Source organism: Chelonoidis abingdonii, chromosome 20 (genome assembly GCF_003597395.2).
Source record: "Chelonoidis abingdonii isolate Lonesome George chromosome 20, CheloAbing_2.0, whole genome shotgun sequence".
Classification (NCBI taxonomy): domain Eukaryota; kingdom Metazoa; phylum Chordata; order Testudines; family Testudinidae; genus Chelonoidis; species Chelonoidis abingdonii.
Window position 1 is genome coordinate 5,487,094 of NC_133788.1, and position 23,367 is coordinate 5,510,460.

At 50.9% G+C, this 23,367-nt stretch overlaps 1 protein-coding gene across 1 annotated transcript in view; it reads right to left on the bottom strand.

Moving 5' to 3' along the window:
* The window catches only part of SSC4D (scavenger receptor cysteine rich family member with 4 domains), a 53,250-nt gene that overhangs the window by 11,560 nt on the left and 18,323 nt on the right, over positions 1 to 23,367 (bottom strand). Inside the window, exons 2-6 of the mRNA XM_075059539.1 lie at positions 20,226 to 20,406; positions 3,557 to 3,592; positions 2,432 to 2,737; positions 1,880 to 1,951; positions 1,067 to 1,408 (exon numbers count right to left, since the gene is read on the bottom strand). Of these exons, the coding sequence (XP_074915640.1) occupies positions 1,067 to 1,408; positions 1,880 to 1,951; positions 2,432 to 2,737; positions 3,557 to 3,592; positions 20,226 to 20,406 (937 nt within the window). The remainder of the gene's footprint in view (positions 1 to 1,066; positions 1,409 to 1,879; positions 1,952 to 2,431; positions 2,738 to 3,556; positions 3,593 to 20,225; positions 20,407 to 23,367) is intronic.

Sequence of the window (23,367 nt, forward strand, 5' to 3'; positions counted from 1 at the left end):
CCCCTCTCTCGCCTGGCTGCCGATCTCCCCTAGAGGTTCAGTTCTCCCAGCTCTGTGGACCCAGCACCCCCATTCAGAACAGCTCCCACCCCCATACATGCCGGCCCACCGAGGCTCTCTGGGTCAGCGTTTCCATTTCCCCAGCTTGCAGGACAATGGCTAGTTAGGCAAGAAAGGAACAGCCTGAGAAAATTGCTCATTTTGCACCCATCAGCCTGTTTGTTAGTTAATCGCTGGGAAGCAAAAGTGACGGCACTTAGTGTGCCAGTCATTAGCTGCAATAATGAGGGAATTCAAGGGGATTATTAACATTATAAATGGTAATCAACAGAGATACATAATTGAAAGAAGGGAAGAGAAAGGGAAGCCAGGGACGGCTGAGTGCCCAGCCGCTGACAGCCAATCACTCCACCTCCTGACCAAGGCAGCTTGTTTTCCACCAGTGCCGGGAAGTCGCAGGCAGCCAGAGTCATTTCCCTTGCCAATTGCTGCTCAGACTAGTCCCAGCCTCTTTCCATTGTGTTTTATCCACCTCCTGGGTTCCAGCCTAGCAGGTAACGAGGAAGGACGGTCTAGTGGCTAGTCCCCTAGGTCTTGTGAGCCCTACTTTCAAGTCCCTGCCCTGCCACAGTCTCCCTGTGTGACTTAGCGTCATGATCGTAGGAGTCAGAGTAGGGTTGTTTTGCACAGCCCTGAGCAGTAGCAGTGACCGGGGTGAAATCCCTGGCTCAGTGCGTGCTACTCACTCCTCTCCAGAGCCAATTTACAGAGGGTCTGATTCCACTGCAGCCCTGCCGCTTTCCCCCATGGGCCTGGATCTACTTGTAGAGACTCAGGTATTCTGCTCTGGAGGGCTGGTCTTGATCCTGGCCAAGGAGGCAGCCATCGCATCGGTCAGGGCTTATCCAGGGCTGGCACTGTCATGGCTCAGACGCTTGTGCTGAGCTGCCTCTGGAGGGGGGAGGGTGGTAATCCTCCAATCAGCATGTCCCTCTCCGCGCCCAATCCACACGGGCCACGGCTTGCGCCTCGGTCCCATCCCTGGCGGGTCAGCCAAGATGGCGGCCGTTCCCATCAGGCTTTGCTCCCTTACCTGTGCAGATGACCCCTGCATCCTCGTGGTGTCCGCAATTGTGGATCCCCCAGCCCAGGCTGTAGCAGGCCAAGAGGCGGGGCTCGCTGCCCTCGCAGTTCACGTTGTCCAGCAGGATGCGCCCCGTGCCGTAGCCGAAATAGGCGTTGCTCTTGTGTGCCACGGCACGGCCGCAGCCCACCTGCCTGCACACCACGCTGGCGTCGCTCATGCCCCAGTCATCGTCACACACTGTGCCCCAGGTCCCTTGGTAGAATATCTCCACCCTGCCCCGGCAGGGGTCAGTGCCGCTCACCAGCCGAATGTTGCCATCACCTGCATAAGGGCAGCCAGGGTTAGCGTCAGGGCTCTTCCCGGGGCAGGCAGAGCACCGAGCAGGATTCCACTGGAGCGACAGGAGCAGGCCGTGCCGAAGGAGGCTTAGAGGGGATGGGGAGCAGCAAGTGAGACGCGAGTTTGCACGTGGCAGCAAAAAGTAGCCTATGGAGTTGGGAAGTCCCGCCTGCAAAGTGGGAGACCCGCTCTGGACAGCCCCTGCTCAACGCAGCAGCCCCATTGCAATGCAGGGGTCTCAATAACTCACTGGGGTCATCCTTAGCCTTGGTCTCACCTGCCTCCTCTGCTCTCAGTGGAGGAGCTGGCCCACACCTGGGGGTAAGGTATGGGAGGAGTCTACCTGCCCTGCTTGGGCGCCCTGGCCTGGCCTCCGGCAGAAAGACGCCAGACAATGAGTAGGAGGCAGGGAAGGAATCTGAGGAGTGAGAAGCCGATCTCTGACATGCTTACTCTTCCTGTTCTGCAGGGAGGCTGTGGCGGTTCTGCTTATCAGTCCTTTGCTTGCCTGGGTCGGGGAGAGCTCTGCAAAGAGAACCAGAGGCAGGCTGGGCGTCAGGGTGGCTTTACTCATTTTCCTTTCCCACACACCCTGTAATAAATACACCCGCTGGATACGCTGCCCCAGCCTCCAGAGCCCAGGGGAGAGCAGCGATGTTCACACACATGACTGTGCCAGCTAGAAAAATGGCAAATATCAGGAGACTCACAATCAACCTGCGAGAGCTGGCAATGCTGAGCAAAGAACCTGAGTTCGAATCCTTCCTCTGCTCAGTTCTGGCTCCTAGCAGCTGGCCCATTCTCTGATCCCCAACAGCCCAGCCCTGTGGCACCATCTCCTCCAAGAGCCCCGTGCTGAACACAGGGGCCCTGGTGAGGAAGCCAGGGTGACTGCTGACTGGAAGTCCTATGAGTCAGTCACAAGAGAGATACTGGGTCTGAAGTGGCATCAGTTATGTAACCCCCTCACTGCCCCTGCCATAGGATGGAACCAAACCTTTTTACCGTTACACATGACGGCCACATCCTCATAGTGGTAACAGTTGTGGATGCCCCAGCCACGGCTCCAGCACTCACTCAGGGCCACCTCCCTCCCTTGGCAGTCCACGTTGTCCAGGAAGATGGGCCCCCGCCCGTGGCCGAAGGTCAGGGTGGCTGGCATGGTGAGGGCATGGCCACAGCCCAGCTGGTGGCACACCACATTGGCATCCACTAGGTCCCAGTCATCATCACACACCGTCCCCCAGGAGCCATTGTAGAGGATCTCCACGCGCCCCTGGCACCGGTTGCGCCCATTGACCAACCGCACCTCTGCAAGGAGGAAGGTCACAGTGAGACAAGTAACCAGGCAACAGGCTAGCCCTAATTAGGTAATGAACGCACCATGACTCCCACCAGGGGTCATCAGCAGATGTTTGAACCTATGACCTTCTGCACCAAATCCCGGACTGCTACCACTTAAGCAAAGGGAGTAGTTCCGTTAGTTGATACCAGTAGTAGGCTACTGTCTTGCTGGCATTTGCTTTGATTCTGGTGAGTGGGTTTCTATTTGTCTGAGGGAAGCAAAGAGTCAGGACTACATTGCTGCACCGGACACATTCACTTGGCCATCTTGAAAGCTCTTGTTGGGTTAGAGAATCGTCCGATGAGAGAGGAGAAATGTTATATGACTTGGGTGACCTGTCACCTGGTGCAGGTAGCAAATTGCTAATACTCACAGCAAATCAATCCATGGATAATTCTTGGGCTGAAATCAGCCACACATAAATGATCTGTCAAATAATTAGAAACAGAACATGCGTCTGTATAAATGACACACTGTTTGCCTCGCTGAATCAGTTGGTCATTCACTAGAACCGCGGACGCTCAGCTCTATGGCCCGGAACAACCCCAGGAAGCTGCAAAATTCCCCCATGGCTTCCAGTCATATTTCCTGTCAGGAAACAGGGGTTTTTTTGCCTCCACAAAAGATTTCATCAAAATTTTCATTTTAAACCCATTCGGTGTTTTCAAAGCAAAACTCAAAATCTCATCCCCATTTCCCCCCTCCCCAATATATTCATTTTTGACAAAACCCCATTTTTCGGGTACAAAATTCTTTGTTCAGAACCAGTTCTGAGAAGATCTCACCTGGGAACGACAATGGAGCAGAAGCGGAGGCGTTGCCTGAAATGGAGAAGGAAAAGGATCAAGCATCGTTGGTGTGCCAGGAGACCACAGCCAGGAAAGGGTTACTGGATAAGGAATATCACAACTGACTCGTGCCATCTAACCAAGCAGCATGAGTGCTAAGGAGGATGACTTAGTAAATTAGCATCAGGTATAACATCAGGGCTGCCCAGAGGATTCAGGGGGCCTGGGGTCCCCCCACCGCCGAATTGTCATCAAAGACCCGGCACTTCGGCGGCAGGTCCCGGGGCAGAAGGACCCCCTGCCGTGGGTCTTCGGGCACTTCGGTGGTGGGTCCCGGAGCGAAAGGACTCCCTGCTGCCGAATTGCCGCCGAAGACCCGGAGTGGAAGAAGCTCCAGGGCCCCCAGCCCCGTGAGAGTTTTCTGGCATCCCTGGAGCAAGTGAAGGACCCTGCCCTAGGGCCCCCAAAAAACTCTCGTGGGGGCCCCTGCAGGGCCCAGGGCCTGGAGCAAATTGCCCTGCTTGCCCTCCTCTCCAGGCAGCCCTGACACATATCCCAGTCCCAGCAGGGCCTTTCACTCCTCTCAGTTAAGTATACAGTGTTCCCTTCCATGCACAGTAACAGGTGCAAACAAGTCGCTGAGGACAGAATTTGCCCCTCGGGGTCTTTGCTACCACTGCTGAGGTCTGTGGTTTGTCACAGATTAAAGGGGAAACGTTTCTGGAATCCTTGTTATCTCACTGGCCACAGTTCACTCATCACACTCCAATCCACATAGCTTCTCTGCGGCTTCTACTTAAGGGGCGTCGTTTTGTTGTCCTATGCAGCTATCTTTGCACTAGCACGTTTGAGTGTATTAGCAGAACCGTCTTTGCTGTGGTGGCATCTGGCCCCCAGAGCTCTGTGGAATGAGGAAGCAGTTGGGAAACCGGGAAAGCAACGAGCAGTTGGTGAAATTGTTAGGGCAACCGTGTTAGCCCAGCCACTGGAGCTTGCTTGATTAGTCAGAGCAGGATGAAATTAGCCCCTGTGCAAAGACCCAGCACAAAACTCGCGCATCACTCAAGTCCTAAAAATACAGGGTCAAAGGATTGATGCAAAGCCATTGAGCCAGGCCTCTGCGTGTAGGGGTGAATTTCTCCCCCCAGCGAGGCCAGACTGCTGCAATACAGAGCTACGTGATCTGTGCTTTGGCTGCTCCTGCCTGAGACAATTCAAAGGAGTTAGTCTCCAAACATCTGAGTACTTCAAGTTTCCTCTTACCTGTTTCTTCCCTTTTCCACACAGATCTGAGTTCTGGGCGGGGGTGGGAATTGGCGAGCAGGAGAGATACAGCAGTTGGTTTAAAAAGAAAAGCTCCCACAAAAAGAGATCATTGTTATTGTCACTATTTTAGCGATGGGGAAACTGAGGCACAGAGCAAGGGCTGTGAGTTGCCCACTGTCATGCTGCGAGTCAGCGTCACAGAAATAGAACGAGTGCTGGGCATCAATTCCCTAATGTCGGTGTAGGGAGATCCTTAGACGAAAGGCAATAGAGAAGTGCCAAGGTGTATCATTAGCAGGTTAAATGAAACAAAGCTGTTCTTCTGGCTCCCACTTGAGAGTTACCAGCTTTCAGACAGAAAGACCCTTTTATATCTGGGTATAATGTTGTCACTCTTCCCCCACCCCCCCACCATGGTTACACTATTAACAGCCCGTTTTATAAAAATGAAGGGAGACAAGTGTGTGGTCTAGTGGCTCAAGGCCTGAGACACAGGAGACCTGGGTTCTATTCCTACCTCTGGCCTTCTGGGTGACCTTGGCCAAATCACTGTGCCTCAGTTTCCCATTTCTACAATGGAGATAATGACCCTGAACTCCTTGGTAAAGAGCTTTAAGATCCACTGATGTAAAGAGCTAAGTATTATTATTTACTCAGTACTATTTTTTAAAAAGCCAACAAGCTCTTCGTCTATCTATATGCACGGATCACTTCGCCCTCTGCTGAGAAGCAGCTACTAGTGGGGTAGAAGGTGGCAGTCTCTAAACCACAACAGAACAGGAGAGAAATTATCCCCTGGACACCACTGAGGAGTTGGGAGGAATCCCTGGAATTTGGCATCTCAGGTGGAAAGTGCCAGCGGCTTCTTGGTGGGCACACTGGGTCAGCACCAGCTTCTCATCTTATCTGAAAGACAGACCCTCTATCACCACCAGTGGGGTATTAGTCCAGCCCTGATGCGGAGGGGGACATGAAGCCAACGAGAAACGATTTTGGTGGGGCCAGGCGTTCATCCAATAGGAGAGGCACTTCCAACCAATTCTCCAGCATCACTTCGCCACAGCGTCTTGGCCTCCTTGGGCTATCTCCTCTCCTGCTACGGTCCGAACCTGAGCATACCTAGCTTAGAGCAGCTGCCACTAGGTCACACTCCTAGTATGCCACAATCCATCCCTCTACCTAGCCACAGTCAGGTCACGAATATTGCAAACTCAGAGCCTGGGTCTACAGACTGCGATTTGAGCGATGGTGCTAGAAATTCCCATCTGAATGGGTGAGGAGTCGGAGCTAACCTAGCCGTCCAGCTGCAGTGACAGCAGGTGCCGTTCTAGACACAGCTCTAGAGGGGTGGGTGAGGAAGGGGGCGGGTAACAATAGAGCAGATGCCCCAGGGGCGCTGAGGTTCTGGGTCATGGCTGGGCCATTACTGGCTTTGCCATACACAGGCATCCTGCCTGACAGGAAGGTAATGTTGCCGCTTGAATGTGAAGCAGCCGGAGCTGTGAATGCAGAAGGCCGCTCCGTCTGCCCTCTGGCCCTGGGGAATGCTGAACTTCCCTCCTCCCCAAGGGGGTCTGATTCCCCACGGCATCAATGACAACAAAAGGTGCAGAACAAAGGGAATTGGGCCCATGACCAGTACCAGGCAATAGCATAATGCAGCAACCCCAGGGGACGCTGGTCCCCTGAAGAAGGAAGGTTCAAGGGCAGGAGTAATGGACTGGCTGCAGGTCACCAATGCATGGCCAGATTCTGCCGTGTCCAGGTGTTTACACCAGCAAAGTGGTGTAAAATGCTCCCACTGATCTAACTGCACATTACATCCGTGTTGCACTGGTGTAAATGACTGCACAAGGACTCGGGCTACAGTTCTGCTGCCAAGGAACCAAACAGAACATCTGGCAGAGAGCCCAGAGACCTGTGGGGGGGCTGGTCACACTGGAGATCTGCTCCCCTGTCTGTTGAAGATCCTCAGCAGAGATGGTCTGGCTGAATCCTGGAAGAGGAGAAGATGCACGTTAAAAAAAAACAAAAAACACTAGGTGTAGCTGGAGACGGAGGGGAGAAGCGAATGGGGAAATCACAGGCAAGAATCCCATTCCAGTAACTGATCCTCTCTGGAAAATTGGAACCGAAGCAGTGCCTGAGAAATACCCCTTCTCAGCCTGTTTATCCCCATATGCAGTATAGTTGGATCCCTGCGGACCAGAGAGGAGCAGGTGCTGCAGAAGGGAGGGGCAGCTCATTGATTTTCCTAATTAAACAAAGGTCTTTTCATAGAACCTTGCACCAGCGGGCAAACAAAGTATGGGAAGTGCTTTTGCTTGGAATGCCTGTCCCTCCTTCCAACTCAACAGGCACGGCTAGATCCTCAGCTGGTGCCAGTCGGGGCTGTTCTCTCGAAGGCGAGGCAGCAGTGACAATTGACATGAGCTCAGAAGCAGGCTCACCACGTGCCACCCTGTGTTTGGCTTGTGCAGCCTTACCAGTTCTTGCAATTATATTCTGAGTTGTGGAGTACCTGGCGCTTCCCTTAAAGCCCCAACTCCTGAAGTCTTGTGAATAAGTGAGAGTCTCAGCTTGCATTTTTCTTAAAGTAAGTTGCAGAGAAAAGCTTGAAAACATGTGAAGCACCAATGGGTCCAAAGTCAGAGGGAAAGTAAAAAGAAACCAAGATTTAAAAAAAAAAAAATCTCCTTGTTTTAAAGCCAATCGCAGGATCTCATGGGATGCCATGGGGTGGGCCCTGTTGCGTGCGTCACTTGAAATGGCGATTCGGGGGAAGGCTTTGGTGGGGGAAAATCTAGGCAATTTTTCCCCTAAAGATTTCCTCTTTAGCACCTGCCCTGGCCGCAAGCTGCGGCACTGCCAGGGCAGAGTCACACTAGCTCAGGGCAGCACCCATGTAGCCCTTACACCAATGGGAGAGAGCTCTGCTGTCAGTGCAGTTAACCCACCTCCCCTGAGGCGGTAGCAATGCCCGTGGAAGAAGCTGTCCCATCGACATAGCACTGTCCACACGGGAGGTTACAGTCGGTATAACGATGCAGGTCTGTAGAGTAGGCCTGGCCTAAGTGTCTGAGCCTCACTTCGAAGCCATCTTTGACTGGGCTGCTCTAGCATAGGGTCACCAGACAGCAAGTGTGAAAAACCGGGACAGAGCAGGGGGCAATGGGCCCCGTTATACGACAAAGCCCCAAATATCGGGATTGTCCCTTTAAAATGGGAACATCTGGTCACCCTAGTCTAGCCAGGGACAGCCGGCCACACAGAAAGGCAGGAAAACTCCCTCAGACCTGAGCCAGCTGGACTTTGCCAAGGGCTCCCCAGAGGACCCCGCTCCAGGATGCCAGGGGGTTTAACCCCCCAACCACTATCTCCTTGGCCACGTTTCCGTGCGCTTAGCCAGACAGACACCCGATTCTCCGGGGCCTTACGCACATGCCCAGAAAGGGGGCGAGAAAGCTACCACTCAGAATGGTGGCACAATGCCTGCACAAGAGGCCAGATTGTGGGGCAGGCCAGATCGTGGGGCAGGCCAGAGGACAGGAGCTCTCTATGCCCACCATTGGAAACCTCACCCCCAGGGCACACAGAGAACTGGCGATGTCCCCGGGATATACAGTACAACGGTGACACCCAGTGGCTCCGATAGTCAATGGCTGCGATGCCAGACCAGATCTTCCTTCTGCATTGCATCTTCGGGAGCCTTTTGCACCTCCAAAAAGCAGGCTGGGCCCAATTCTGAACCACGGCGAGGCCTCTCTGGCTGCAGGAAGAGGCTGGAATGCACAAGGCTCCTCCCAGGTGGGAACTCCCCCAGCCTAACGCATTCCCCAGGTGCCAGGAGGTGGCCTGACCTCCCAGACACCTGCACAGGGGAGAGGGTGTGGCTGGAGTGGTCTCTGCTCTGGCTGTGGGAAGGCTGGCGTCTCCCCATTGGGCTGCATCTGCTCTCAGTGGCTCCACAGCTGGGGGGTTCCACACCCCCTGGAGTTACTCAAACCCCAGCCTGCTATTTGGGATGGACACTGGGCCCCCAGAACCAGCTCTGAGCGGGTACGCCATGGGAAAAAGCTTCCCGCTGGCCTCCCTGCTACCCTGCCGTCCCCGGCAGGGACTGCTGAGTGCTTGTGAGTAGCAAACCAAAGAGAGGCACCCAAACTGGGACACGGGATCGGATCACCCTCGGCCTCAGGGGCCGTTCAGCTCCTGACCAGGACTCCAGTGTCCCAGCTCAGCCCTCTCTCTCTAAAGCGTCTGGCCCAGAACCCCCAACCTAAGCGTGTCCTGCACTCGGAGGACAGCCTGACACAGCACAGAGTTCTTGGGCCCCTCAGCGCTTGCCAGAGACCACTGCACATGGCAAATGCCTTAAAGGTGAGTGGCGCTGCGTGCTTCTCACATGAGGTCTGAGCACTGAACTGTTTCACACAGGTCTCAATCCATTTACAATCACCGGGTCTATTCCCCAGCATTCTTGAATTGGTCCAAAAAGCTTTATTTCCAGCAGAAAACCCACCATGGATCTGCTCTGATGAAGAGGCCACCTCCAGAGAAAGCTCAGACCTGAAAGTTAGACCCCCTCCACATCTCCACCTTTCAGGAAAACATTTCCCAACAAATAAAACCTGCCTTAGAGTGAAAGACTCCAAAGACTTGACGCGAAGGTTAGGGGGGGTGACAATCACAATCTATATGTTATGTGATGGGGCAAGGCCAGATGGCTACAGTAAAGTACCGAGAAACAGGTATGTTAGCCCCAGGCTAAACAAATCCCTAGGACCATGGTAACCAAATGGCAGTTGCTCCAGGTTAATCAAGGCACCTGGAGCCAATTAAGACCTTTCTAGAAGGCAGTGAAGATAGCTACTTTAATTAGAACACCTGCAGCCAATCAGGGCAGGCTAATCATGGCACCTGGGTTTAAAAAGGAGCTCACCCCAGTCAGGCAGGGAGGAGCCAGAGGAGAAGGAGTGTGAGTGAGGAGCTGGGAGCAAGAAGGCAAGGAGCTGAGAGTGAGAGAGTGTACTGCTGGAGGATTGAGGAGGACAAGCATTATCAGACACCAGGAAGAAGATCCTGTGGTGAGGATAAAGAAGGTGTTTGGAGGAGGCCATGGGGAAGTAGCCCAGGGAGTTGTAGCTGTCCTGCAGCTGTTACAGGAGGCACTATAGACAGCTGCGATCCACAGGGCTCTGGGCTGGAACCCGGAGTAGAGGGCGGGCCTGGGTTCCCCCCAAACCTCCCAACTTCTGATCAGACACAGGAGGAGTTGACCCAGACTGTGGGGAAGATCACTGAGGTGAGCAAATCTGCCAAGAAGCGCAGGACCCACCAAGGTAGAGGAGGAACTTTGTCACAGTACCTAGACGGGGAACAAATATTAGCAACAGGTTCTTCAGTCTAGGAGACAACGGAATTGAACCTGGACAAACTCAGGCTGAAAAGGAGGCTCACATTTGTAACAGCGAGTGTGACTAAGCACTGGAAAATCTACTAACGGTTTCTGTCGCTGGCAATTTTTAAATTGGCTGTTTCCTTACGTGATTTCATGGCAATTTTCTGGCCTGGCCTATGCAGGAGGTCAGCAGATGATCCCAGAAGTCCCTTCTGGCCTGAGAATCTATGAAAATCCCTGTCTTAGTCACAGAACATGAACACATGATCAGAGGATCTCTTCTACGTCATCCCTTGGCCGCGTTTTCTCTACCTTGTCCCTACCACCACCTCAACCTTCGCTTTGAGTCTTTCACTCTACGGCAGGTTTTATTTCTCTACCGTACACCCCCTCATGCCTCTAATCCGCCCGATCCTGCTCTTTCCAGCCCGGCCCTTTTCCCATAAGCAGAGCACCACCACAGTTGTCAGTTCAGCATAAGCGTCTTGTCCTGTAACTCATGCGCCGGATGCCGCAGCCAGGAAGAGAATAATTTAAAGGCGACTCTCATGGCATGAGACAAATTGGGCCACTGGCCTTTTGTGCCTCTTGAGGGTGACAAATATGGCTTCAGAGGGTTCTAAGTTAGCCACAAAAAATCCAGCTTTTATCCACTCTGGAGGAATCTACGGGCCGCAGGAGAGCTTGTGACCAGACAATATCATCGTAAGTACTATTTATTTCTCTGCACCTAGAAGCCTAGACGAGATTGAGGCCCTATTGTGCTAGGTGCTGTATATACCCATAGTAAGAGAGACTCCCTGCCCCAGAGCTTACAATCTAACTAGACAAGGCAAGCTAAAGGTCTAGAGAGATTCAGGGGGGCAGGGGGTTAGTTTTCCAGGGCTCTGCACCCACAACTAGGGGCAGTTTCAAAAGAGCTCCGCTCCCCACTTGGGCACTGAACCGAAGGCCAGGTTTTCAGAGGGGCTCAGCTCTGAGCAGCTTAGAGTGGGAAATGTAGGGCCGGGCTGTCCAAAGACCTCAGCATCCAAGACATGAAGCCCTTCTGAAAATCTGCTCCTAGGTGACTTGCTCCAGGTCACGCAGAGAGTCTGGGGCAGAGCTGGGAACTGAACCGAGATCACCTGAGTACCAGGCTACCGACTGAATCCCAAGGCCCTTTTCCTTGTCATCACTGTGGCTATCCCACCATGCCCAGCAAACATCTCCCAAAGGGCAGCAAGGACACAGATACCTGCCCCAGTGCCACGCGCTGTGTGGACGCAAGCGTTGCCACATGTGTGAACAGAAGCAGCGAAGCATGGGTGCTCGCCACCAAAAACACTCTTCCAGCAGCACTAAGACAACAAATCTGAAACCAGTGCAGCTTGTGCATGTAGGCAAACCCTAAGAGACAACGTTATGAGTCAAGAAGCTGGATCCAGGCCTTGCCACCAGCTGGAATGAAAGCTACGGACAGAAATCGGGAGCACATCAAGCTAGAAGTGGTTTACTTGAAGGAGTTGCGAGGTTCACACCACTTCTGCCCACGTGCACAGAAGGGACAGACAAGTTCTCCCACAATATACTGGGAAAGGGTTCATAGGGCAGCTCAGCATACTGCAGTTCTGAGAACCATGGGACGTGCCCTATGAAGTCTTAGTGCAACACCAGTAACTCCAGCCTGGGCTGACTTAAGAGAACTGACTCAAAATTAGATCACTTGAGTAAACCCCACAGTGAGGGAAAGTATCGTTAGTCAGATTGTTTAAAACTCTGTTTTGCATTTGTTTTTGCTGATACCTATTTAACTCCAAAGCCTAAAACACACTTGATAGAAAGGACATCTTTGGTAAAGTTTCATATACCTGCCCCTTTCATTAAGAACTTGCAACATGCATCTGAGATGCCCTGGATTACCTTCAGCAAAACCAGCAGACCCCAGACCTGACATTTCTGGTATTTCTATGTTTAACAGGCAAAAAAAAGTGATATTTTGAAAAGCAAATCTTCCAGATAGAGCCAGCTGAAAAATTTTCAGTGGAACATTTTCCTTCAGAAAATGTCCTTTTGTCAAAAATCAAAATGTTTCACAGAAAAGTACCAACTGACAGGATTTTTGCCAGAAATATTTCAAAACGACTCAGAATGGAGTTTTGTTTTGACGTTCTCATTTTGTTTCATTTCAACTTTGCTGCTTCATTTAGATGTTTACATTAGAATACAAAATATTAATGTGAAGAATAAAGATTTGACCTTATGTTTCAAAACAAATTATTTTGACATTCTCAGAACAAAATGATTCAATAAGGTCCTTTTGATGCTTCTAAACTGACATTTTTTTAGTATTTCTGTTCCCATGATATTTCTAAATTTTGACTTTTTGTCTCAATTTGGGATGAAAGCAATTGTTAAAATGTTTTAATTTCCTGTGGGACAGAAATTCCATTTTCCAGCGAGCTCTACTTCCAAGCTTCCTTTATCCATCTTTGCACAGCAAAAAAGTGAACAGACCCAGTGGAAATAAAATCCACCAAATAACCTAGCACCAGATTCCCATCTCAGTTGCACCAGGGCAGGCAATGAGGCCCTGGTGCAGTCTACACAGATACACTATTGCAGAAGCAGCTTTGGGAAATAAGTAACTCGGAGGACAAATCGCCCTTTGTTATCCACTTAGCCAAGTCTCATTCACAAAAAGAAATGAATGAAACAATAGAGGGCAGCATGCTCTGCTCCTATCTGAGTGGTTTAAGGTTACAAAGTTCCTGTTTCAAATTTTCCCTGGGGGAAATCTGTACTTATTCCAAATTCCATGCAATTTATTGGGGAGGGAGGATTGCGGGAAAGTTAGTTGCCAGTTGTAGTATAAGACAACCGCGAGAATTGGATTGCTCTCAGTTAGCCAAGCTTTTCCCACTGAAGGGCTGAGAGGTGCCAGCCTGCAGCTCCTCACCCCAGACCAGATCAAGCATGAATCAAAGCTGAGCACTCATTTTCAACAGGTCTCCGCACAGGCCAACAAGGATGACGTGCTCACTCGCTGATACTCGATCTGCACAACGCTAGCTTGCCAGTGCCACAGGCTTCCATTCCAGACCCCAAACCAGTTACTGAAAAGCTTTAGACTTGAGCCAGTTCTGAGCGAGGCAGAGCCATTGAAGCTGGGAGTTTTCAAAGTGCCTAAGGGAGTGAAGTGCCAAAATTTAATGGAAATGCAATGACAGCTGGGGGCCTCGAAGATCTGCTCTGGGAATTATGTTGGGAAAGTTCTGTGTTACACAGGAGGTCAGACAAAATGGTCGCAACGATCCCTTCTGGCTGTGAAATCAATGATTAGAGCAGGTTGGTAACCAGAATTCCCAGTTGGTGGGAAATTCCAAAAAAAGTTGTTCTGAACTGGAATAAAAAGCTGAAATTTCAAACATTTCCCACAGAACAAATATTCCAAAAAAACCCCAGAGCCATCGAAAAGCTTTGTTACATGAATGTTGAAATGTTTTGTTTCCAGTGTCAACTCCCTTTGTTTTGATTTTTATAGGATATGAAAATATTAACTAGACAATAGAACATAGATTATACTGAATATCCTACAAAAGTCAAAACAAAATGTTACCGTATAGAAAAGTCACTGAAATTGACGTGTTCCTACGCAATGTTTCCATTTCAGTGAAATTGCATTTGTAGACAGACAACTGTTCCATCAAAACTTTGCAACTGGCTCTGGTGCCAAACTCCTAATCTGCTTTGACGATCCCAGCACTACCTGGGAAGTTACAATGGTACAGCAGCACGAGTACAGCTCTCTGTGCAGACGCTCCTGTTCCCAAAGAAGAATGAATGGCTTTTCCCAGTTTAGCTTAAACCCCTTCCACATTGGCACAAGCTAGACAAAAAGATGTATATAAGGCACTCACATCAAAATAACAACATCCATATAGGGAATACCACGGCTAAATCAATATCAATTCACATCGTAGCAACTTGTACTAATATAGTTATCTGTGTAGACAAGACCTTAGTGTTTAGACTGTGCCCATCATTGTGGTATCTGAGCTGGGTTCAGGTGGCACATATCAGATCTGAATTTTATCTCCTCCCTGCAGAGGCTGGGGCTGTAGACTGCTGGCCTCTCCTCCCTAGCCCAGAAACTCTTATCAATCCCTCCCCTTCAGAGCACAGTTAATTCTTCAAACACAACAGTTCAACATTAAGTCTATGTATAAACCTGGTCATTCCCCCAACTCAGGTCTTCCACTAAGGCCTTTCCGTTTGTATCTGTGTTCATGTCCCATTCTCCTCCCTGCAACTCTTCTTTAAAACTGAGCCACTGGGTGGCTTTTATAATTTCTGCATCAAGCTCAGCTAGGAAGCAGCTGATCAGTTACAGGTGAGGCTGGGCTCAACTCTCCTTAAAAGCCCAGACACCACGTGACAAGAAGTGTTAGGTTCTTAGTTTTGGCCCAGGTGTAACCAAAACCTCTCTTCATCAGTGGTAAAATTCACCCCCTTTGCAGAGGAGCCAGCAGAGAGAAGGCCTAGGCACACTTCATGAACCCTTACAAGGCGCCGACGGCTAGCATAGCCCTCTGCCCAGGGGTGAATTTTTATGTTAATCCCTGTGAGTTTTTTATGAGTTTTTAGGGCAGGTGGAATTCAACCCCCCCAACTCCCTGAGGGAGACCCCCATGTGAACTCAGGCCACAGTCTCCATGTGCCGCAGTGAATGGAAACAGGCACATTTCACGCAGCTCTGTGAGGCTGGCAAGCAAACACTAAAAAGAGGAGGAATGAAGATGAAATGCAGTGAGCCCCGTAGTTCCTACTGTATTCACTGCAACGCTGGGGGGCAGCAGGGGCCCAATCTCAGCCCTGCTGGAGCTGGTGGTGAAACTCCAGCTGATTTGAGTGGCATAAGCTCAAACCCTCCCAGGCTGTATCTACACGGGGCATTTTTGGGCATTCTCCTGCCACCAGACTAAATCCAGCACAGCTCGCCTGGTGCCAGCAACAATGTAAACCAGGGGATGGTGCTTTTCTCATCCTGCCCGTCAGCTCCTCCACCACATGAGCTTCAGGAGAAGCCTGTTATCTGCTGGGTGGGGATGAGAGGTGCTTTATAAAGGGGGGTAAATCTCATTAGCCTCCCTTTGCAATTGGAGAGACTAAGGCCTGGTCATGCATTGAGTCAATGGCAAGACCGTGAATAGAATCCAGGTGTCTTGGCTTCCTGTTCCATGCGCTTCTTCTCTGCAGGTCGGCCAATACACACACACACGCGCGCGCGCGCGCGCGCGCGCTACAGGGTAGTGACTGGGGTTTACAGAGGAGCAATATCCCCTGGAACAAACAAGCATCTGGCTCTGCAGAGAATCATATCACTCAGAGATGGACGGAATCTAGGTAACTTTCCCTCAGGGGCTGAGCCAGGATTGTTCCCTGTAATCAGAGTGACCAGACAGCAAATGGGAAAAATCAGGATGGGGTGTGTGTGGGGGGGGGGGGTGTAATAGGAGCCTATACAAGAAAAAGACCCAAAAATCGAGACTGTCCCTATCAAATTGGGACATCTGGTCACCCTACCTGTAATGTGTACGTAGGGCTCGCCTGGAGCAAGGCTGCACAGTGCAGATCAACCTGAGGGAACTGGGATTGTTTAGTCTGCAGGAGAGAAGAATGAGGGGGGATTTGATAGCTGCTTTCAACTACCTGAAAGGGGGTTCCAAAGAGGATGGTGCTCGGCTGTTCTCAGTGGTGGCAGATGACAGAACAAGGAGCAAAGGTCTCAAGTTGCAGTGGGGGAGGTCTAGGTTGGAATATTAGAAAACACTATTTCACTAGGACGTGGTGAAGCCTGAATGGGTAATCCCGAGGAGGTGTCCTTCCTTAGAGGTTTTTAAGACCAGGCTTGACAAAGCCCTGGCTGGGATGATTTAGTTGGGGTTGGTCCTGCTTTGAGCAGGGGGTAGGACTAGATACCTCCTGAGGTCCCTTCCAACCCTGATATTCTATGACTCTATGATCTCTCCCAGCTTGAGGGCTTTGATCCAGTGTCCTGATTTGGGGCCTCTCCCATCTGGCCATTTCCCAAGCTTCACCCCCATTTCTTTACGAGCGTGGCACGCACCCTGCTGATCTCCCTCCACAGAGGTTTCGGTGGCGTGTCCCCGCAGGTTCCAGTCATCGGGGCTTTGCCCCTCCTATTGCTGTCATGACTTGCAGGTTTGTATGCTCCCTACATCTCGGTGATAGCAAAGGCAAGTTTTGGTCGTCTCCGTTACAATGCCGGCAAGTGCTGCAGCGAAACTGCTGTGTCAGTCAGTGTGGTACTGAGTGCCAAGCAAAGAAACTGAATAACTTCAGGTGCCACTTTCACCAAAACCCATTGACTGGCTGTCTCTGGATAGGTGCCAAAGAAGGCTGCAGTGAACCTCAGCGAACAGGCTTCAAACAACTCAGGTTTCATTGTTAGGATTCTTCAGGGCATTATTTTCTACCCAAACCGATACTCCACCAGGGAATTCAAATCTCCAGGCCCAGTCCTGCGTTCCTTGGGGATTTGGCCAAGCAGGGACCACAGCAGCTGGCATCAAGTTCATGCAGAAGAGAACCTGCTTCCCCATCTCCCCAGGAGTGCCAGGTTTCAATGAACAGCCAGCCCCGAGCTTTCACCCTCTGCACATCTTTCAAGGCTTTCTGCCCTGTTTAAAGAGAGCCCTTAGCATTAGAAGCCAAAGACTGAATGGTGTCCGTTGGGATAATTGGATCTACAAATGTAACCTCATGGTGAGCTCCACTGGAGAGTGTGTGTGAAAGATCACAAGCTGTCGCCACAGCCTATAACAACAAATGCTGATGGGAGAAGGTACCAAAGCAAGACAGACCGAGTTAGCCCAAACCAAAGAGCCTCCTGCTAGAACTCAAGGACTGTGTTAATATCATGCCTGGTAAGCGAGGGAAGTGGGGGACCGGAAGTTAATGGACCAAAATTGGTGTGTCGGAAATCAGGTGTAACCAGTGAACCACACAAGGAGATGATGGGCTATTCCACCCACCAATCCCCTTTGTGGGTCCTCAGAAAGACCCTTTGGGGCGACAGGCTGGCAACCGGCAGGCTGGCTGACCGAATGATGAGAGACAGGGAAGGATCGAGTTTCACCATCTTGGCTGCCACCCCCACCATCTCCTGGGACCCCAAGATCCAGCATGACACCACTGTGCCTTCGTCGCCCTGATCCTGAGAGATGTCCTGACCAGACAGGGCCAGAGAGACTCCGGTGACATCGCTACCTCCATGGGCTCCGGCTACATCCTGACCACAGCCTGGGACGTGAGACTTTGTCTCCTCCCATCCCTAGACAGGCACTGGGCCTAAACCATCTCCTAGTCTACACCGACAGAGCCGAAGGATGAGGACTTGTAACCCACACAGTGGGGTGCTCTGTCCCTTGTAGTAGCACTGAGACAACGTCAATTACCACGGGATAGAAACATCTTTCTCCCTAGCGAAGGCAAGGCCTGTGTGTTTGCCCAGGGCCCCGATCCTGAAGAGGGCCCCTGTCAAATGGATAAGGATGGTACTAACCACACTGCTGGATATTAACAAATCCAGGACACCAGGAAATTTCGTTCATATTCAGGAGAGTGCAAGCCAGCCAGAGAGGAGTCAGACTGGACTCTCGTGGGGCTCCAGCCGAGCTGCACCTTCTCTCCGGGGGCTGGAAGGAGCTTAGCACAGCACTGACAGGTTTGCAGGGCAATCAGCACTTTGTCTCTCTATTGCTCCCCCCACCCACATTCAGCTGGGGGTTTCCAAGCTGCCTAAGGGATTTAGAGGCTCAGTTCCCATTGACATTAATGGCAATTGAGCGTCCACGCCCCTGGTCATCTTGAAAGTCCCTTTTCTTCTCTGTTTTTGCGGTCTCCTCTCCAATCACCCCCATTCCTCACCTCCCTCCATCCCTGCTGGGAGGAGGGCAGCCTCGGTTCCCTCAGGCAGTCCAGTTACGGTCACTCCCCACTGGGCATGGAAGTCACAGGCAGTGGGCGGGGGGGGGGAGAGGAGGGAGGCGGGAGAGCCAAGCACTGGCTAGGAGAGCACTCACATTTCACAGAGTCATAGATTCCGAGGCCAGAAGAGGCCAGTGTGGCCACCTAGTCTGATCCCCCATGTGTAGAACTTCCCTGGAACAATTCCTGTTTGACCTTTGAAAAACATCCCATTCTGATTTAAACATGGGAATCCACACAACCCTTGGTAAGTTGTTCCAGTGGTTAATCACCCTCTTGGTTAGAAATGCACACCTTATCTCCAGTCTGAATTTGTCTAGTGTCAACGTCCAGTGTTAAAGCAAGGAACACTCCCCTGGTCAGTGCTCAATGCCATACCCGGGTGTGTCAGGAAAAAGGAAGGGGGACACTGGCACAGCAGCTTGGCATGGCCAAAGAAGAATTGCAAAGAGCCTGTCAGGAGATGGGGTTGGGGGTGGTAGAAAATGCCCATGCACAAAATCCTGGCACATCTGTGTATAACAAAGTTAGGAGCTGTTCGATCAGCAATAACCCTTCCTATGGTTACCACCACGGCTTTGTCAGAACATGTTCAGCAAAAGGGTTTTTCGATAGAAGAGGCCATTTTTGCCTAAAATCAAAAGGGTTAGAAATATAGGTCAATTTCAATGTGCTTTTATTTAGAAAAAGCGTAAATGAAATCTTTTAAGACCGTTGAACCGTCCCGGTTTTGGAACGGACTATTTCAGCTTTTCATTTTCAAGTGACCTTTCAAAAACAAAATGAATGGTTTTGCCTATAAAAGTTCAAAAGGGTTGACCTCAGAACAAGCCGTTTTGATTTCCCCAAACCAAACCAGTTTCAACTGGCCCCAAATGAAGAGTTTTTGGAAATTTCATTATGCAGGAAATTCGGAAAAGGTTTCTGTTTGTTCCATTTCAGAAAGGAAAAAAAATTACAGAAATTACGGAATTTCCCATGACAAGAAAAATCCAGTTCCCTCCCAGCTCTGATTAGTAGCTGACTCCGGCCACTGCATTTGCCATCACAAATATCATTCATGAGACCGGAGCTTGATTTGGAAAGTGTCCTGGACTGGCAGCAGCCTTCTCAAGCCTGCAGTTATTGCAGACCCAGTTAACGTCATGTGGAAAGGCCTGACTGTGGCCAGAGATCAAGGAAACCTGTTGTCTGAGTGACACCGATTATGCCTTGAAATAATGGCGGGGCAAAACTGCATCCGCTATCTGTGCCTACAACTTGCGGGTGTCAAAAGGACCATGTTATGTCTGTGAAATGCATCCCTGTGCCGATGCCATAAAGTGCTATTTAAGGACCTCTGGGCTTCAGCAGGACTTACGCGATGCACAGACCTTCAGCTAGGGTTGCCGACCATCCAGGATTGTCCTGCAATCTCCAGGAATTAAAGATTAATCTTTAATTAAAGATGATGGCATATGATGAAACCTCCAGCCAAAACTGGCAACTCTACCTTCAGCTGACTCTCTGCCCAGGGATAAATTCCAGACCTTTAGAGAGCACTTTTCATCAGGAAATCTGAAAGCCTTTCACAAGGGAGAGTAGTATCATTATCCCCATTTTATGGAAGGGAAAAAAGAGTGGGCGAGTGAGTAACTTACTCAAGGACACCCAGCAGGCCAGTGGCAAAGCACCCAGAGTCCCTGTTCAGTACTCTCCCCATTAGGAAGCGCTGCCTGCCAACTCTGGCCTGTGGCAATTGCGTTCAGAAGCTGGAATGACCCTCACACGCATGTTTTGGAACCAGTCTGCTCTTTCGCTGCTTCCAAGGAGCTCTGCACACCAAATTGGGGGACCAACCAACCAGCTGGCGCGCCTGTACCAGACACAGGGCTGGAGGTTCAGCGTGTGGAGGGAGAGATTTACATCTATCTAGCTGATCCTGGAAGTGCCCTGTCCTAGGATCAGCTCCCTAGCTGTGGGCCAAGTTCCTACCCTGGCTGCACCCCGTGCAAAGAAAGAGCTCACCTCTAGGGCCGAGGAAAAGGAGCAGTGCTGCTGGGAGCAGGAAGGCAGGGAATACCCAGAGGCCCGGCCTCCACACTCTGTGCTTGGTAGCTGGCCGGGGACCAATCCTCATCGCTGCTTTACACTCGTCAGCTGGATGGTCGTCCGGTTGTCTCTCACGGAAGCAGATGAGAAGCCACACCTGGAAAGTTCAGAGACAAGCATTAGTGATTATTCATTGTTGTTATTTCTGCAGTGCCTGGGAGCCTCTGTCATGGCCCACGACTTGTTGTGCTAGGCCAGGAACCAGACCAGTAAAATAATGAAAATCTTGCATTTATACAGCACTTTATATCCTGCAGGACACAAAACCTACACACAGGAATCATTTTGCCTAGCTCTGAAATGCAGTCACCTCTGGGGTGGAACCTAGTAGCTGTTGAACAGCAAAGAAGACCCGCTTAGGAGAGGAAGTGAGGAATACTGTAGCCAGGTGACACTGCAGGAGGAATCTGAGCAGATAGAACATAACAACCTCCAGTGAAGCTTCCCTCACTCCCTTGTTGTGGCCATGATGTGGCAATGCAATTTTTTATGACCATATGTGGGCGGGACCATACATCTCACCAGAGAGACAGCAGCTAGCCCTGGGCTGGGACATTGGTTCTGTGCTGACTTATCCCCAACATATCTCCTGCAGCACCCTGCATTTCTCTTGGGAATCTCCCATCCAAGTACTGAGCAGACTGGACCCTGTTATGCTCCTGGCACAGGACCAGCACACCCAAGGCAGAATGAAGACTGCATGAGATGTAGCCAAATGTCAGCTAGGGCATCCTTCAGCGTGAACGGCCTAGATTGTCCCCCAGTGCTCTGTGCACAGAGGGATCTCCTCTAGTTGAATGTGGGTTCAGCTGTCTGGGCAGTGCATTCCCCAGGTCTCTACGTGATCCAGTGACCAGGCAGGGGAGTAGGTAGGATATGCCCAGCGTGGCTGAAGAAGGTTCTGGGTGAACCACATCTGGGGGATCCACCTTGACTCTCCTGGCCCCATGGAAATTAGTCAGAAAAAATAATCCAGCCCTAGGTTCCCCACCCCACCCCCCGTGTGAAGCATCCGTAGCCTGGAGCCAGCTATCTCAGCAACACAGCTCCAGAGGAGCACCTTGCCAGGGAGCAGGAGGGATGGAAGGGGCAGAGAGCCAGAGCTGGGGCAAAGGTACAGGGACCCTGTGCTGGTGGCCCAGGCTTCTGCAATTTCCAGGCCTTGGGGTGGGCCCTACAGCCTTTTCTATGGAGAGCATCAGGACAATGTATTTGTGGGAGTCCTTTCAGAGATCGCTTCACCCCTGCTCTCTCCCATGGGTTCTTCCACATGGCAGGCTGACCTGGGCCAGCATTGGTCATTTCTTTGTGCACACTGCACTCAGTAAAATAACTGGCCAGGGAATCCTCAGATAATTGCAAGTTTCCAGTGTCCTGCCTCAGCACAGGGCCAGACTGGCTGGCCTCTCGCGGTCCCTTCCAGCCCTGCATTTCTATGAGTCCCTGATGTTCCACCTCCTTGGCCCTTCTACCCACTAGGCCCAACTTAGCTCTCACTCTCACCAGCATATGGGCCTGACCCAGACCTCATTGAAGTCAATGGGAGTCTTTCCACTGACTTCAGGAGACTATGGGTCAAGCCTTAAAGTAGTAAGTGACTGAAGTCAATATAGTTGTGTTTTCACAAGAGAATCAAAGCCCTCAGCATTCAGCCTCTGGGAGGCCACTCAGCAGCTGTTGTAGAGGCAAATTCCTCACGTCTGTGGGTTGTGTGCTAGGGAGGTCATTGAATTATGGGAATATAGGACTGGAAGGGACCTTCAGGTGTAATCCAGTCCACCCCTGCTCCTTCCCAATGCTGAGGACACCATCCCTGACAGGTGTTTGTCCAACCTGTCCTAAGCAACCTCCTGTGATGGGGATTCCACCATCTCTCTTGGAAGGCTTTTCCAGAGCTTAACTACCCTTAGAGTGATGAAGTTTTCCTAATATCTATCTTCAGTCTCCCTTGGTACAGATTAAGCCCATTGCGTCTTGTCTTCCCTTCAGTGGACATGGAGAACAACTGATCACCGTCCTCTTCAGAACAGCAATTAAGATGTGTAAAGACCGTCATAAGCATCCTCCTCAGTCTTCTTTTCTCAAGACTGAAAATAATGCCCAATTCTGTCAACCTTTCCTCACAGAGCAGGTTTTTTTAACCCTTCCCTCATTTTTATTGCTCTCCTCTGAATTCTCTTCAATTTGTCCACATCTGTCTTAAAGTGCAGCACTCAAAAATGGACACAATTCTCTAGCTGAGGTCTCAACCAGCGCCAAACAGAGTGGGACAATTGTGTCTTACATACAAAACTCCTGTTAATACCCCCCAGAATAGTTCCCTCTTTCACCACTGCTTCACATTGTTGGCGCATCTTCAGTTTGTGATTCGCTGGCCCTTTTCAGCAGGATTACCGCCTAGCCACTTAGTCCCCATTTTGTGTTTGATTTTTCCTTCCTCAGTGCAGCACTTTGCCCTTGTCTTTGCTGAATTTCACCCTGTTGATTTCACACCAATCGCCAATTTGTCAAGGCCATTTTAATACTGTCTTCCAAAGTGCTTGCAACCCCTCCCAGCTCAGTGTCATCCGTGGATGTTCAGAGGTCTGGAGGCATGGCAAGGGTGGGGATGTTGAGCTATCCCTTCCCTCACCAATCTGTGGCCTCTACTGCAGTATAGACACACCCACAGAGCGCAGGGGCTGTGGTTTCCAATGACAGGTTCCACACATCATGGCCTTGCCCTGCTTAGCCAATAGTGCCAGGTCCATTACATCCACTCCAGGACCTTTCACAGCTGCAGAGGTCGGGTCAGATTTGCCGCTTAGTGAAGCTAGAAGAGAGGAAATCTGCAGCTGCCCCCTCAGAAACGTGGACATGAAATTCAGCTGGATAAAGGGGACTCTGACCGAGAACAACCTGTTGGCAAAAAACTCCCCCTTACCACCAGGATCTTGACCTGAAAAGGAACGTAAAGATATAGATGCCCAAGCTGGACCAACGTCTAAAGAGCTTTCAGTAACAATGACAGGAGCCGAGGCATGCCCACAAGTACTAACCTCCTGAGTTTCTCTGTATT